The sequence below is a fragment of the Zingiber officinale genome, unplaced genomic scaffold (assembly GCF_018446385.1).
Source record: "Zingiber officinale cultivar Zhangliang unplaced genomic scaffold, Zo_v1.1 ctg167, whole genome shotgun sequence".
NCBI lineage: Eukaryota > Viridiplantae > Streptophyta > Magnoliopsida > Zingiberales > Zingiberaceae > Zingiber > Zingiber officinale.
The window spans coordinates 658,876-675,776 of NW_024589857.1; the positions used below are offsets into that span (position 1 = coordinate 658,876).

Genomic DNA, 16,901 nt, shown 5'->3' on the forward strand with positions numbered 1-16,901 from the left:
AAGAGTCAAATGGATAAATTTAGAATGTTGCTGTCAAATGTCTTTGTTCTCTGTTATTCAAGTTTACTACCGATGAAAAACTCACTTATTTGAGCAAAACATTTGTGCGTTTACATTTACCTATTTTGAGCATCACCTTACATTTTTTTTTTCTTGATTTTTAGGCTGCAAAAGAAGCCGGTGCACTCCAAGAAGCTAAAAATAAGTTAGAGAAGCAAGTTGAAGAACTCACATGGAGACTACAGCTGGAGAAACGAATGAGGGTTAGTATGGTGTAAATTTTCAGTATTCTTTATCAAAATTTTGAGAAGTGTATGAAGATAGGTGTCTGTGGTTGCCATGCATAACTCATCACAACATGCTGGCACTTTATGCGTCTGTGGCTTAAATATATTTTATTGACAAAAAGTGAATATTTCAATGTAATTTATATTTAGAACAAGTATGGCTACAAATGTTTAGGTCCTTCTCATACCATTTACTTTCATTTGTAGCTTGACCTGGAGGAAGCAAGGTCTCAAGAAATTACAAAGTTGCAAGTAGCCTTGCAGGATATGCAACTACAGGTTAAAGAAACAAAAACTATGCTTGCAGCAGAGCAAGAAGCTTCCAAGAAGACTGCAGAAAATGCTTCTTTGGTACATGAGGTCCAAGTTATTGATACAGATTTGACGAATAAAATCACAGCTGAAAATGAAAAATTAAAGGTGAGTTTGGTCCCCATAGTTATCCCTTATGAATTCTTCACTTGCCTCTGCTACAAAACAAGTCTAAGCACAAAGAGTAAATAAACTTTTATTACTTCCAATACAATGCTACTGGTCTATATTTCAAAATCACCTGTGCTGGTGATACTTATTAGTAGGCCTATATTTCTTTGGATACTGCTTTATATTGCTATATATAACTATTATTACTACTACTACAAAAACAACCAAACTTTATCTCACTAAGTGGAGTCGGCTATATGGATCCTTTACGCCATTGAACTTTATCTTCTATTATATCGTCTATACTTAAATAAATTTTATTTTGTTTTATTGTTACTATCTAAGTCTTTTTTTGGTTTTTCTCGTTTGATATGTGTGTTTGTCATAGTTTCATATCGCCTAATTGGAGCATTTATTGGTCGTCTGTACATGTTCGTACCATCTTAAACATGTCTCTCGGAGTTTTCCCTCAATAGATGCAACACCGATTTTCTCTCTAATGCTCTTATTTCTTATTCTATCCATCCTCGTATGTCCACACATCCATCTTAACATCCTCATCTCTGCGACTCTCATTTTCTGCTCGAGTCATAACCCAACATTCAGCTTCATATAATATAGCAGGTCTAACTGCAGTTTTGTAAAACTTTCCTTTAAGCTTTAGAAGTACTTTACGGGCACATAAAACACTGACGATCTTCTTCATTCAACCATCCTACTTATATTTTATGTAAGACATCTCTCTCAATCCCTCCATTGTTTTGCAAAAATGATCCTAAATATTTAAACCTCTCGGTTCTAGGTAACTCATCATCTCCTATCTTAACAATTGTCTCATTACGTCTAATATTGCTAAACTTAGATTCCATATATTCTATCTTTATTCTACTAAGCCTAAAACTTTTCCCTTCTAGTGTTTCCCACCCAGATTCTAGTTTAGTATTTACTCCTTCACATATTTCATCTACCAAAACAATATCATCTGCAAACAACATGTATCACAGTACTGTGTTTTAAATGTGTACAGTGAGTTCGTCTATAATTAGTGTAAAAAGATAGGTACATAGAGCTAATCCTTGATGTAATTTTATCTTTATTGGAAATGCTTCACTTATTCCGTTTGAAGTCTTTACTCTGGTCGTTACATCCGCATACATATCCTTAATTAGTTCAATACATGTTATGCTAACACCTCTCTTTTCTAGAATTCTTCATATAATTTCTCTTGGGGCTCTATCATAAACTTTTTTTTAAGTCAAAGAATACCATGTGTAGATCTTGTTTTTGCTCCTGATATTTTTAAATTAGTTGTCTGAGAAGATGTATAATTTTTATTGTCAACTGATGTGTGTAGATCTTATGATCATTTATACATGTTTTGACGCACATTCACTTACTTTATTCACGTATATTCTATGCATGTTCGTCTCTCTCAGCATATATTCAGCATAAATACTCTTTTGTTCGGAGATCTGTTCTTTGTTTGGTTTTGTGTTGACAGGGACAACTTTCGGAGCAAAAAAAAATAGCGATTGTCGACGAACCGGAACGAGGCAGAGAACATGGTCGTGCAACCTTGCACGGCCGTGTGGCCAAACAGAGGAAGAACAGTGCATGACCGTGCAACTCTTGCACGGCCGTGCGACCAACCAGAGATAGATCCGTGCATGGCCGTGCAAACCTGCACGACCGTGCCCCCACGACTGCAGCCAAGCAATTCACGGTCGTGCAATCCTGCACGACCGTGTCCCAGGAGCAGTGCCCCAGAGCCACATGGCCGTGCCAATTGGCACGACCATGCAGCACGACCAGAGACAAAAGAAGGCACGGTCGTGCCAACAAAAACTTGTTACGAACCACAAGTGCACGGATGCGTCGTCAGTAATATATAAGATTGTCGAACCACAGAGACTGTTGATTAAGCGCTAGAGATGTCACAAAGTAAGTTATTGTAGGTGCAGCGGAGGCCGGCAAGAGGGGGGTGAATTGCCTGAAAAATAAAAACTATACCCTCCTCGTGCTTTCAACTCAAAAATGCAATAGCAATAATAAAATAACTGAAATAAAGAAACAGAAATAAAACAGACTTAGCAATTAACCTGGTTACAACCAAGAAGGTTGTTAATTCAGGGCGATGAAAAGCGCACTAGAAAAAGTCTCCTTTACTGAAGGCGGAGAAGCCTTTTACACTCTAACAGCTCAGAACTATTGCTAGGAATGACTACAGAGTTGATTGAACAATTGATGATTAATTCCTAGGTCTAGGGGTCCTTTTATAGCCCCTAGAAAGTCTATCCCGTAGGTCTAAGGCGCCTCCAACTGAGGTCCAAGGCGCCTCAGGTCGAGTGAACGGATAAAACTCTATCCGGTGGACAACGGACGTTTTGATCGGGATGAAGGCGTCTTCATCAAGCCTTGAAGGCGCCTTCAAGCCATGATGAAGGCGCCTTGAGCTGTCTTTCCAGCTCGTTTTCTTCTTTGCTTTAACTTTCGAAGTTCCGTCCTTTTGGGTGATTTCGGCCAACCGAAATAGGGCTCACCCGAACCCAGTTTCCGGCCTTCTCCTCGAGCAGTCTTCCGACCCGGCTTAACGTCTCTCGAACGCCGCACACGTTCTTCTTGCCCACCGGTGTACTCTTCCACAGCTCTCTCGTCCTTCGGACGCACCGAGCCCGTTGGCTCCCTTCCCGTGTCGTCCTTCTCGCTAGTTGCGTCTTCCGCTCGACTTCCTGCGCCTCTAAGCTCCTGCACACTCAGACACAGGGATCAAACACAAAGCAGGACCTAACCAACTTGGTTGATCACATCAAAACAACCACGGAGTCTAACAATCTACACGGTCGAAAGTTGGCTTTGACGCTTACGAACTAACGAGTGTGATTAAAGAGAGGGAAAGAGGGTTGAGACGAAGAGAGAGGAGAGAGAGAATTGATCTTGGAGGGAATGAGCTTTGGGAGATGGATTCTAGGATTTCGGTTTCATTATAATACTAGGAGATATTACATAGATTGCTTAGTTTCTATCCTCTATGTCCATGCTCTTGCAGGAAGTTAAATTGGTCAATATCCCTAAGTATCGTATAGAGACGATTCCTGTGAAATCTTGTAACGGTTAACCCCTGTCACAAGAGCGCCTCGGTAGATCACAGGAATACATGTCTAGTAGATAACAATAAGGATAAAGGTAAAGATTTGGTACGGTTTCCTACTTCCTTATGGAGAAATTGCCTCTCCTTTCAAGAGAATGTCCTAGACGTCCGTGATCGGGTTTCCCTTGTCACTAGAGCCTCTCGGGTATACGATCTAGAATACTCTTTCTACAAGAGCAGCAATTCCTAAGGTATTGTTTCTCCTTTGAAGGGAACGTCCTAGACGTCCGGAAAGGGTTACCCCTGTCACTAGGGCACCTTGGTCAATACGCTCTAGGGCATCCCCTTTGCGTGATTAACAATCCTCCACATCAATCAACAAAGCGTGCAAAGGAATATAAATATGTCACACACACAATTCATCATGAACAAGGCATTAACAAATCATTGAATAGAAATATGGCGAATCTACATAGTTCTACATCTCCATCATATTGTAAATACTCCCTAATCCTAGAAGAGGTCTACTCCATTGCGAGGGAAGAACAACCTCAAAACATAAAGTAAAACATACTTACAACCCTTGATGTGAGAAGAAGGGGAAGAAGAGATGCTTGCCGAGGTTTCCGATGTCTTGGGGATGCCTCCTTGCTCTGGAGATGGACGGAACGTCAAGGGATGGCGGTGGATGAAGCTCTAGGGTTTCCCCCGGAGAGGGACGAAGTCCCGAACCAAAGATGCCCCCAAGAATAGGGTTCTTGACCCTTTTATAAGCTAGGGCACGGGCGCCTCACGGCCCGTGCCACGGTCGTGCGAGATCCGCACGGCCAACTGCCTCCCTTCGGGTTGAGTGACACGATCGTGCGAGATCTGCACGGTCGTGTCTTCCTTCTGCACTGGTCGTGCTGCACGGCCATGCCTTCTTTTGTCTCTGGCCGTGCTGCACGGCCGTGCCAATTGGCACGACCGTGTGGCTTTGGGGCACTGCTCCTGGGACACGGCCGTGCATTGCTTGCCTGCGGTCGTGGGGGCACGGTCGTGTAGGTTTGCACGGCCATGCACGGATCTATCTCTGGTTGGCCGCACGGCCGTGCAAGAGTTGCACGGTCGTGCACCGTTCTTCCTCTGTTTGGCCACACGGCCGTGCAAGGTTGCACGGTCGTGTTCTCTACCTCGTTCCGGTGCGTCGACAATCGCTGTTTTTTTTATCTAAAAGTTGTCTCTGTCAATACAAAACCAAACAAAGAGCAGATTTCCAAACAAGAGTATTTATGCTGAATATATGCTGAGAGAGGTGAACATGCATAGAATATACGTGAATAAAGTAAATGAATGTGCGTCAAAACATGTATAAATGATCATAAGATCTACGCACATCATCAACCTTCCAAGCATAAACCCAAATTGATTTTCGGTCATCATGGTCTTTTTCCTTAATCTTTTTTCTATTACTTTTTCCCAAAGTTTGATGCTATGACTCATTAATTTAATACCCCTATAGTTTGTATAATTTTATACGTCTCCCTTATTCTTATATAAGAGAACTAGAGTACTTACTCTCCATTGATCAGACATTCTTTTCATTTTCAATATCATGTTAAATAATTTTGTAATCCATTCAATGCTTTGTTTCCCTAGGCACTTCCATACCTCCATCGAAATATCATTTGATCCAACAACTTTTCCATTGTGCATCCCATTTAAAGCTTGTTCTACTTCTTAAGTTTGAATTCTACGATAAAAATATAAATTTCTATATTCATTTGACCTATTTAAATTACGTAAGTTAAGTTGGTCACCTAAATCTTTATAAAAAAGTTGATGAAAATACCTCTTTAACCGCTCTTTTATTTCTCCATCGTTTACCAGTATCCTATTACATTTATCTTTAATATATTTTATTTAAATAAGATCTTTTGTCTTCCTTTCTCCCCCTTTAGATATTCTATATATATCTCTTTCCCCTTCTTTTGTATCCAATTTTTGATATAATCATTCAAAAGTTTCATTTTTTACTTCATTCATTACTTTCTTAGCTATTGTATATATTTTTAAGTTTTCATTGTTCTTACAAATATATAATTCTATAGAAGCTATTCGTTTTTCCTTCACTTTCTCTTGTACTTTCTTATTCCACCACCAAGATTCCTTACTTAGTGGCGCATGTCCCTTTGACTCACCGAGTACACTCTTAGCTATTATTTTCAACTTTGATACCATTTTATCTCATGTCGTATTAGAGTCACCGTATATTTCACCTAATGCTTATACTTTTATCTCCTCCTTAAATATATTTTGCTTCCCATCTTTTAACTTCCACCATTTAATTTTAGGAGTCGTATATATTTTCTTTCTATTAACACTATGCTTGAGGTGTATATCCAACACTACTAACCTGGGTATTTAAGCTTTGTGTTGGGTATTTAAGCTTTCTCCAAGGATGACTTGCAATCTTTACAAATTTTTCCATCCTTCTTCCTAACCATAAGAAAGCCAATTTGCGATTTATTATTTCTACTTTTGAATGTGATTAAGTATTATTCTCTTTTCTTAAAAAATGTATTAACTAATATAAGGTCATATGCTATCGCAAAATCTCATATAAGTTTCCCTTCTTCATTTCTCATTCCAAACCCATAGCTCCATGTACCCTCTCATATCCCTCATTTTCACTTTGACATACCCATTTAGATCACTTCCTATTAAAATCATTTTATTTGGCGGAATGTTTTGTAATACTTCATCTAAGTCGTTCCAAAATCTTAATTTGGTAGCTTCATCTAATCTTACTTGCGATGCATATACGATAATTATGTTCATAGTTTCTTTCGTCACTATTATCTTAAGGGCTATAATTCTATCCCATTTTCTAACTACAACTTCAATCTTTAGTTAACTACTACAACAATATCCACTCCATTTTTTACTTTACTCTTTTCTGTGCACTATAACCTAAAACTCGAGTTTTCTATCATTTTTGCTTTCTTGCCTATCCATTTTCTCTATTAGTTTTCCTATTATATTTGTCAACCTATGGTGTGAAAACTCTTACCCATTTAACACTACACCCAAGTTATCATGGAGATGTAGCGATCTTTACCGATACGTTACAGTCGGACCCTATAACGCGAACTCTTACATATTTAGCACTACACCCGAGTTCTGGAGATGTAGCGGTCTTTGCCGAGACGTTATAGTTGGACCTGTAACGCGTTCCTTTTGGGGAACAACCTAGCATTAGTACAATAATTTAATGAATTCATTCATTGAACATTTGTCAACCCTCCTTTATCCGGGCTTGAGACCAGCCATGACTGGCTGTATATACCTATTACTGACACCAATTTGGGTATACACAAACTTGGATAAATAATTTTTGTAGTCACATAATTCTACCATCTATATTTCTATTACGTAATAATATCTTCTTGTATGCTTGGAACAAATAAAAGGTATTATCTACAACTGAAACAAAGAGTTATATTTGCACACTTATATTAACATAAAGGAGGATTGAGGAAAGATGTAGAAATGGCAAAGTCTTGTGGAGGGGGAGATTGATTGGGTCAAACAGCCACTTCTTTCCTTCAGCAGCGTAGTAGTGATTACTAAGCTTGGTAAATAATGAAATAGTTTTTTAACTGAAAATTCATTGTAATTAGGTTTTTTTAATTTTAATACATTTTGGTAATTGTCGTAATTTATCTGTTGAAGTTTAATAATTATTAAATTTTAGGGAATAATTTAAATTTGGTTAAAGTTTAATAGGTATCTTTTAGTATGATAGATGTTTGATTCAGGGGTATTTCTTTTCTAGTTAGTTGATATTGAGTTTATAAAAGTGATGTCATGTCTATGTAATATTCAATCTTTGATTAATGAAATTTCCTCTGTGTAATTGATGTATGTGTTTATGCTTTATTTGTGAGATAGTTATTCATTTGCCTCATCAAATCTTGTCACCAAATTCTTGTATGGTTCAATGATTTAATATTGGTGTTGCATCAACACTTTATTACCCAGGTAGTGTTTGATGGGTGGAACAATTGTTGAGACTGAGGATGAGGAAAGATGAATAACAATTGTTATGTTGGGTTGGGTTGGCTAAAAGAATTTGAAATAAGTGGAAAATGAGTAGAGGTAGTGATGAGGTCATTTTGTTAAGTATTGGCTTGGACCACATGAATCATAGCATGTCAAGATCTCTTGTAGTTCATCAAAAGGCATCACTCTCTTCAAATTCATAGCTTGAGACTACTTCCAGCTAAAGTAAGACTAAACTCCCTTATTTGTGGGGTTCAATTGTTGGCCCAAACAAGACAATGTTGGGGTGTTGTGTTGAACATACCAACACATTGTGCCGGAGGCATCAAGGAGGAGGAGAAGGGAAGGAAGCAGAACCCTGGATCGGGAAACCCTCCTGTGAGGAGGATTCAAGCGAAGAGGAGAAGTCGTCTCGTGGCATTGGTGGAACTCTCATATGAGTAAGCAGTCATTGCACTGGAAAAACCCTCACACGAGAAGTCTTCACACTGGTAGGACGCTCAAACCAGGAGGAATATCTACTAACAAAGTTCTTACTTGATCTAAAAGCATAAGTGAAATGCGATTATCAACATTAGCTCCAACTGCATAAGCAGCAGAGCACAAGAAGAATCAAGGAAATTCCAGAATAGGACACTTAATCTGCAAGTATCCCCCAAATGATTCTTCTAGTAAAAATTCACTAGAGTTCTGACACCCTCACCCTGTTTTCATAGACTTGAAGCAGCAAGTTATTGATAGGGAAGAATCATTTGGAATTTCTACTAGTGAATTTGTCTTATTTCTACTCATTTAAGTTTTGACCATGACACCCAACCCAATACAAGAATTCAAACCATGCTTTAACTTTGTACATTTTGATAGTTGCAGACTAAATCTATGAAAACAGGGTGAGGGTGTTAGAACTCCAGTGAATTTTTGATAATTTGATGCTCCAAATGTACATTTTCAAATGATTCTTCTAGCACATTATTGATAGGAAAGAAACAACGATAAAGCATGATTTGAATTCTTGTATTGTGTTAAGTGACATCCCAGTAAATTATCAAAATGTACAAAGTTGAAGCATGATTTGAATTCTTGTATTGGGTTGGGTGACATGGTCAAAACTTAAATTACTGGCATTCAATATTGTTTGGCACAGACAATCTTTTGTCTATTGTGCCAAAGGGTATCATAGTGTCACTTCAGGGAACTGGTGGTTCAAAATTGGGTCATCCTTACCTGTTGTTTTGAGTTTTTGAATGATAATGATAATTAATTAGATTTATCTGTGTTTCCAGGTTAGTTTTGAAAGTAAATCTAGGCAACCCATTTTGGACTAATGAGAAGTAAGATTTTACTTGTTGCGTTCATTTTGCAAAAAAAAATAAAATTTGTCAGACTTGTTTTCTTTTCAATTTCCAAACTCTTTTCTAGAAAAGGAAAATTGGAAAGAGAGAACTGGAAAATGTTTTAGGAAGCAAACACATACTAAATATTCAAATTGGACTTGGCAGCAAGTACATATTGATCAAGCATCAGGTTGGTTAGGCATACTTGATTTAGTGCAAAACATAGTTAGAATAAGTTTGCCTCATTTTACTCTATTTCTTATTTTCTACATGAGTGTATTGTATGCCTTCCATGACCTCTTTGTTTCAATTGAGAATAACATCTTGTGGGTATTGGGGCCCAGTGTTGATATGCTATGCTTTGTTTAGTTTTCTTTTTTGCTTGTATAATGTTTGGTATGAATTTCAGGCTTTGGTGAGTTCTCTTGAAACAAAAATTCAAGAAACAGAGCAAAAGTTTGAGGAAACAAGTGCCCTAAGTGAGGAGAGGCTAAAGAAAATTCTTGAGACAGAATCAAAGATTGATGAGTCAGAAGCAAAATTAATTGATCTGAAAACATCGATGCAAAGGTTTATATAGTTATTGTCATTTTTGTCTTTAGCTTGACATTATGATTTGAATTTAAGAATCAAGGTAGAACTAAAAAGGTTTGAACTTGAGTCCAGAGTTGTACCTTGATTCTTAGACACATTTTCTATTCCACAATGGATTAAGTTTGTATGTTCCTACTGCAGTCTTCAAGAAAAGTTGTCCAATATGGAATCTGAGAATCAAGTTCTGCGACAGCAAGCCTTAATCCTTGCATCAGTCAAAAACACACCCTCTACCCCATCGAAACAAGTACTTCTGCCCTCTATAATATCTCCACCATATCTTTGCAAATTTTTTTCTCCTTTCATTTTCACTTGCATGCTGTCATTACTTGCAGAGTATGGACAACCTTCCGCACCAATTTATGGATCATAAGGTCTGCAACAGACGCCGGTGTCAATTTCTCTTTTGACTTCTTCCATGAGTTGAATTGTGTTACTCCTGCATTATTTTTGCAGGACCTACCAAATGCTCCTCCTCCTATTAAACACATTGCCAAGACTGATTCCAGGTTGAGGAAATCTTATGTTGACAGGCCGCAGGTAATGAATGTTTCTTATCAAGGTTTAATTTATGTTATTCCTATTCTTTGATAGGTGATTCACCTACTGTGTTTTACTCTCAGGAGAATGTTGACATGCTGATCAAATGCGTGGTTCAAAACATTGGTTTTGATGAAGGAAAGCCAGCAGCTGCAGTGACTATATACAAATCTCTTCTTCACTGGAAATTATTTGAAGCAGAGAAAACAAGTGTTTTTGACCGTCTTATTCAGATGATTGGCTGTGCAATTGAGGTTCTTGTATACTACATAGATCTCTGTTTATTTAGTTCCAACTACAACTATAATTGTTGTTGCTAGTTGACCTGTTCTTCCTTTTGAAAATGAAACACACGTTCGGATGTCCAAAAAACTTGAACAGCCTGGCCTGACAAGTATTGGGTTGTCAATATTTGAAAACCTGATCATACTGTTTTTAGTTTAAAGTAAATGAAATACATAACTATGAAAATATTTCTAAAAATCTGATTTGGTTAGAATCTTCAGAACAAATTGACAACAAATTATCCCAGTATGGTAGGCACAACCTAATTTGGTGCTGGTGAAACTCAAATTTGCTTTGCGAAAGAACCTCTGAGTTGTCTTTGTAATCTAAGCTTTTATTTTATCTTTTTTGTTAATTTCCTTTCTATTTTCCCAGTGCACAGTAGACATCTCAGCTGATGTTGGTTAGATTTCTTTAGTAGAATTTAATTGAGCCAGAATCAATTTTCAGCACGGACTGACCAAAATAAAGGAACTTCAGTTGGTCTGATATTAGTTGGCTATTCAATACTGATTGCAATAAGTCGGTCCATAATCTGGTTGGGACCAACTTATATTGCACGTTCTGTTGAATTATTCTGGTATTCTAAAAACCCACAGTGCCTTGAATGAAATGTGGCATAAACATATTGTTGTTGGTAAATGGTGAATATGCTCCTTTCACACTATATTAGTTTTCTTTTTTATATATACAATTTCTGTATTTATTCTTTATACTAAACTTTGTGCCCTTTAATTGAGCAGTTAGAACTTTATGTAGGTAAAACCAATTCTTCTTGTGATTGACTTTTTGTAGACCATGGTTAGTCACTTATTCTTGCCACATATGTGCAATACAGAAGATCATTAAACTTATCGCACTGTAATTGATTTGTCCCGTGGATGGAATATGTTCTTCTGGTGATATTTAGAAGAATTTTAAAGAGCCAAAGTATGCTTTTAATTACTTATGCTCGGACAAATTATTTGTAGTTGAATGATCAACTTTGACATTAAGTTCTTTGAGCAAAAGATATACAGTATTTTGAATCATCTCAGGGTACAATTTTCTGGAAACTTGGGAAATTTTTGACCATGCAATTTGAGAGAAAAAAAAACATAGAATAGGGTCTGGAAAGGATGATCACTTTGGTCAGTTAAGGGCATAAATTTAATTCATCCAGCCTATAGTCGGAAGCCTATTTCATTAGTTTTATCAATTAATATATATTTATTTATTGAATCATATATTTTGCTTTCTAACTATTTGTTGGACAGAGATCAGAACTCAATTAGATGTCTGGTACTTGTTCTTTTTATTAAGTTATTTAGCAGACTAATTTTAAGTATTGGTCCCTTACTTTTTCAGCAATAGCAAGATCCTTTACTTGTGTGGGTGTATGGTGAAACAAATTTACATTTTCAGATACTTAAATGCACTTTTTTTTTGTTGATCAATTTGTATCAGCATTACTTGTTAAATTCCTTTGCTCTTTTGTCCATTAGCATATGCTGTGGCCTATATATCTGTTTTATTTATAAGAGTCGGATAACTGTTAATTTTCTTTGCACCCTTTTCTGGTACCATCTGATGTTGCTAGTCAGCTATATCTCTTTTATTTTATAAGAATTGTGTAACTATAAGGTACTCAACCCAACTAAATGTGTGATGCAGGATGATCAGAGCACCGAACACCTAGCTTATTGGTTGTCAAATTCATCTACTTTGTTATATCTCTTGCAAAAGAGTCTAAAAGCTGCTGGTGCAACTAGTAGTTCTACACCACGAGGGAAGCCTCCAACACCAACATCATTATTTGGGCGGATGACACAAGTATGCAATTCATCTGGTCTTTTCTTTGATATGCAAATTTGTTGTGAATTTTTCTTAGTTACTGAACGAATTCTTCAGTAAATGTAAAATTCATCGACTTCATTTCTTGTGTAATGTGGTGCAGGGGTTCCGCTCTTCTTCAAACATTCCTGTGGATGAACTTGCTTTTGTGCGCCAAGTAGAGGCCAAATACCCAGCATTGCTGTTCAAGCAACAGCTCTCAGCTTATGCTGAAAAAATTTTTGGGATCCTTCGTGATAATGCAAAGAAAGAGTTGAGCTCATTAATTTCACAGTGTATACAGGTGAGATGATTTTCATATCTCCGTGGTTGTTAAAAATTTGCCAGTCATCGTTCATCACAAAACTAAAGTTCTTAAATATGGGCAAAATCTACAATTTCATGCTCTTAACACCACATGCATGAGCAGATTGCATTAGGTGGCGCATGTTCTAAGACTGACAATCTTAACCCGGAGTGTAATTTTTTCTTTTGAGTATTATGAGTATCAACATTGGCAAAATTTGTGCACATCTATGATTCCACAAGCACAAATTTAATAGCCATTCATCATTAGGAAATGTGTATATTTTATTATCTCATATTCTACTTGCCTCTGCAATTTAGTTTTACATAAATTCTCTGACTGCTTATCTATAATGCCTGCAAGTGTTCCACTCGTTCTTTATGCTCTTTCATTACTCAGATAGTATTACATATATCATGTCCTACAGTACATACAGGTTAAATCAGTGTTTGGTGCAATATGCTTTATGTTTGGAGAAAGGTTTAAATACCAGCCAGACACTAACTTCATCAGACTGGTGTGGCTGGCGTTGCTATAATCGGAGAATATATATACCAACTTGTATCTCAGAATAGCTTCTTTTAGATGATATTCTTGGCTCTAATAAATGCTACAGGGTCATATTACCATTAATCACATTCCAAGTTATAAACATGTTTGATGGTGTTTTAAGACCTTAAGCGCACATTTATTTACTTAATTGATAAAAATTTTTGAAACTGAAGGTAACTAGGACAGTAAGAGCAAAAAGTATGCTGAGAGGGCGTTCATTTGGAAGTAATGCTCAGAACAGCCCGTGGCAAAGCATCATCGACAATCTTGATAATCTCCTGGCAGTGTTGCAAGGGAACTATGTAAGGATTGTTTTGTTGTGTATAAATTAGGAACAAATGTTTATTCTGGCAATTAGGTTACCTTTGTTTGTATGTTGTATTTTAGGTACCCGAGATTCTTATTCAGAAGTTCTTTGTTCAAGTCTTCTTCTTCATTAATATTCAACTTTTTAATAGGTGTCTCTCTCTCTCTCTCTCTCTCTCTCTCTCTCTCTCTGAATATTGAATTTCAAATTTATTTACATGCCATTTGATTGGAGTATGCTACTATATGTTGTTATAGTCTTCTCTTGCGCCGAGAATGTTGCTCCTTTAGCAACGGAGAGTATGTGAAATCTGGTTTGGATGAAATGGAATTGTGGTGTAATAAATTAAAACCAGAGGTAATTACTATATATTTATATTCTTTAGCTGGTAGACTCTGTATATACGTCTAATATTTTGGGTTTTCTTAATTGTAGCTTGTTGGATCATCCTCGGATGAACTTAAGCACACAAAACAAGCTATTGGTTTCTTGGTAAGTTCATTTCAATATACAGTGGTTTGTCAATCTACGTGGAGCAGTTGTCTCTTAGATATCTGTAAATTCTGTGCACCATTTTCTTGAACGAATCATTAACTAATATATAATATCATATCATTCCATTTTATTCTCGAGTGTAATTGTAGTTTGTCCATTTGATCTGTTACTGGTGTATATTGAGTTGGTTATTCCTATTAATTACACATTTATTTCTCAATGTGGAATTACCCCCAAGAAGATTGCAAAGAAACACTAGTTGATGTAATTCTATTTCTTTACTATTAAATTTAATTTTTGGTGGTTATACTTGCTACTTGAGAAGAACCTGAGAAGCTTTTAAGTGAATATTAGTGTAGATTCTTAGTGTCGTCAGTAATTCACAAAGCTTCTAATTGACTATTGTCCACAAACATAAATCAACTCGGCCCACTAGTTTTGCATACTGACTGTATGAACTATGTTAATCTGTAGTATTGATTTATTTTTTTACTGTTAGCTCTCATTACAATCAACTGGCTTACTTCCTTTGCTAGAATGACGACTTAAACTGTCAACGTGTGGTGGCACTTTATTTCTAGAATCAGATACATGTTCTCCTATCCAATTTGTGAAACTTTGAGATATTACATATTGCAAATGACAGTGAGCATCCTGCCTTTTATGAAAGGACACAACTGTCATGGGATTTCAAGTATTGTTAATTCACTTTCTGAAATATTCCTGTTTTTAGTTTGGAATAAAAAAAAATAGCAATACTGTGTTGTTTTCATCTGATGGTTCTTGGTGTCCTCTGCAGGTAATATTCCAGAAGTATAGGATTTCATACGATGAGATAGTCAATGATCTCTGCCCGGTAAAGCTTACTCTTATTTGCTCAAACCCATCAGATGTGCATCGAGTACTGAAAGCATGCCATTCGAATATTTTTGATAGTTACTTGTGCCTCCAATTTATATGCAGGCGCTGACTGTCCAACAGCTGTACAGAATTTGCACCCAATATTATGATGACAAATACAATAGTCAAAGTGTTTCACCAACTGTAAGTTCAAACGACGAAATCTTTGCATTCTGGAATTCTTCGGTAAAGGAGATATTACATTAAAATCATTCACGTGCTAATCCTCTTTACTTTTCCTGTTAGTCTCCGAATTCCATACATAAGCCATTTAAAACCAATAATTTCTCTCATTCATTCTTCGTCAGGTACTTTCTGACATGAGTAAACTAATGGTAAATGATTCCGCTGACGACGATGAAGCTACATTTTTGCTGGATGATGATCTGAGGTAGAAACATTGTTATTTAACATACTGTAGTGGTGTTAAAGCTATAGAGCAATTCATTTTAATTTCATCTTTTTTTTTTTTTTTTGCTCATGATACAGCATTCCCTTCTCACTGGATGAAATTTCAACCTCTGTACATGATAAAGATTTACTCGACGTCAAACCACCCGAGGAACTCATCAAATATACAGCATTCCAATTCTTACTAGATTAAAGTTTGGTGATCCAAGCATGCATATATAGTTTTCAACATGTGAAGGAACATCTCCATGCGACCATTCAAATTCTTTAATATTCATCACAGATTTGTCAAGTCTGTCAGTCCCATCCTGGGGGCTATAGTTTCCATTTCCTTTAGGTTTGTTGATTTAGGAGTGGAAGCAAATTGCGCTTGATTTTGGTTCAATTCTTTGTTTGATCCAAAGAACATTGCCTTCATCATAGGCAAGTTGTGTTTTAGATAAAGTTGTGATAGAAATATGTTTTTCTCCAGTTGTGTAAAGATTCGATTTAAGTGCCAAGGGCAATTGTAGAGCAATATACTGAATTAGTTTTGTTTTTTTTTGTAAATCCAGAAGTTATCATTATTGTCAGAGATTTTTAGATTTTTATTATATTTATGGCTTCTGTTTTTTCCTTTCAAAAAAGCTTCACTTTGCTTAATTTCATCAACTGACTTATTTAATCAAAGTTGCATTATATAGGTTAAATCTACTATTATTCCATATATCTTTCAAAGAACTTTACCACCCCATGGTAGGACAGAATTGTTACTATAGGATAACAGTTTGAATTTTGATAAAGTTGAGGAAAAAAATCCTTGGTTAATTATAGCTTTTCAATTTATCTCGTTACATATGGTTGTGGGGTGGCTCGGGTGATAAATTTTACCTTTTACTCCCATTTCAAAGAACTTTTCCCTATTTTTATTATATTATTTGTTTAGTAATATTCAATGAACTGATTGTTGTGGTAATCTTTGATGAGATGCAATCAGTAAAAAAGCATATAAATTATTGAAAACGATCCTATTTTTTCTCTGTGAACATGAAAATTAGATCATAGAAATAGTTGTTACAATGCAAGATAATACCATATATAATAGATCCGTATCAATGGAAACTTCGGACTACCTTTTTAAATAAGAATGATAAACTTAAATTCCTCTCATTATTATTATTATTATTATTAATTATCTTGAATTTTAGACTAGGCGGCTCTTTTAATAGGCGACCAAATCATCAATATTTGTGTTATGAACTTTATAAGCTAATTAACTAGTGGACATCCAAACTAATAACAGAATAACTCTTTTGCAGAATTTGACAGAAAGGTACGAAATAGCGAATGGAGATATATAAGTAGGCGAAATTACATAGAACAAGCGGAGTGGAGAGTATGAGTTGATAGGGCAAGACAAGCGGACTAGACGAGACTAGCTAACCGAAACCGATAAATCAAACAAACTACACAAACCAAATGAGTCGGCTATATCGAGAGAATGGTGAATGGACAAGGGATGTCCAAGTAAACCAAATGATGA

General features: G+C 36.3%; 1 protein-coding gene across 3 annotated transcripts in view; it reads left to right on the forward strand.

Annotated features, from left to right (window-relative positions):
* The window catches only part of LOC122036512 (myosin-6-like), a 29,278-nt gene extending 13,350 nt beyond the window's left edge, over positions 1 to 15,928 (forward strand). For all 3 annotated transcript variants that reach the window (XM_042595859.1, XM_042595860.1, XM_042595861.1), the window contains exons 23-39: positions 165 to 263; positions 495 to 707; positions 9,586 to 9,746; positions 9,912 to 10,017; positions 10,106 to 10,144; positions 10,227 to 10,310; positions 10,394 to 10,564; positions 12,249 to 12,407; positions 12,532 to 12,711; positions 13,440 to 13,568; positions 13,654 to 13,724; positions 13,831 to 13,930; positions 14,009 to 14,065; positions 14,868 to 14,924; positions 15,032 to 15,112; positions 15,277 to 15,359; positions 15,458 to 15,928. In XM_042595859.1, coding sequence (XP_042451793.1) covers positions 165 to 263; positions 495 to 707; positions 9,586 to 9,746; positions 9,912 to 10,017; positions 10,106 to 10,144; positions 10,227 to 10,310; positions 10,394 to 10,564; positions 12,249 to 12,407; positions 12,532 to 12,711; positions 13,440 to 13,568; positions 13,654 to 13,724; positions 13,831 to 13,930; positions 14,009 to 14,065; positions 14,868 to 14,924; positions 15,032 to 15,112; positions 15,277 to 15,359; positions 15,458 to 15,572 — 1,905 coding nt within the window. In that variant the 3' untranslated portion in view covers positions 15,573 to 15,928. The remainder of the gene's footprint in view (positions 1 to 164; positions 264 to 494; positions 708 to 9,585; positions 9,747 to 9,911; positions 10,018 to 10,105; positions 10,145 to 10,226; positions 10,311 to 10,393; positions 10,565 to 12,248; positions 12,408 to 12,531; positions 12,712 to 13,439; positions 13,569 to 13,653; positions 13,725 to 13,830; positions 13,931 to 14,008; positions 14,066 to 14,867; positions 14,925 to 15,031; positions 15,113 to 15,276; positions 15,360 to 15,457) is intronic.
* Positions 15,929 to 16,901: the final 973 nt, after the last annotated feature.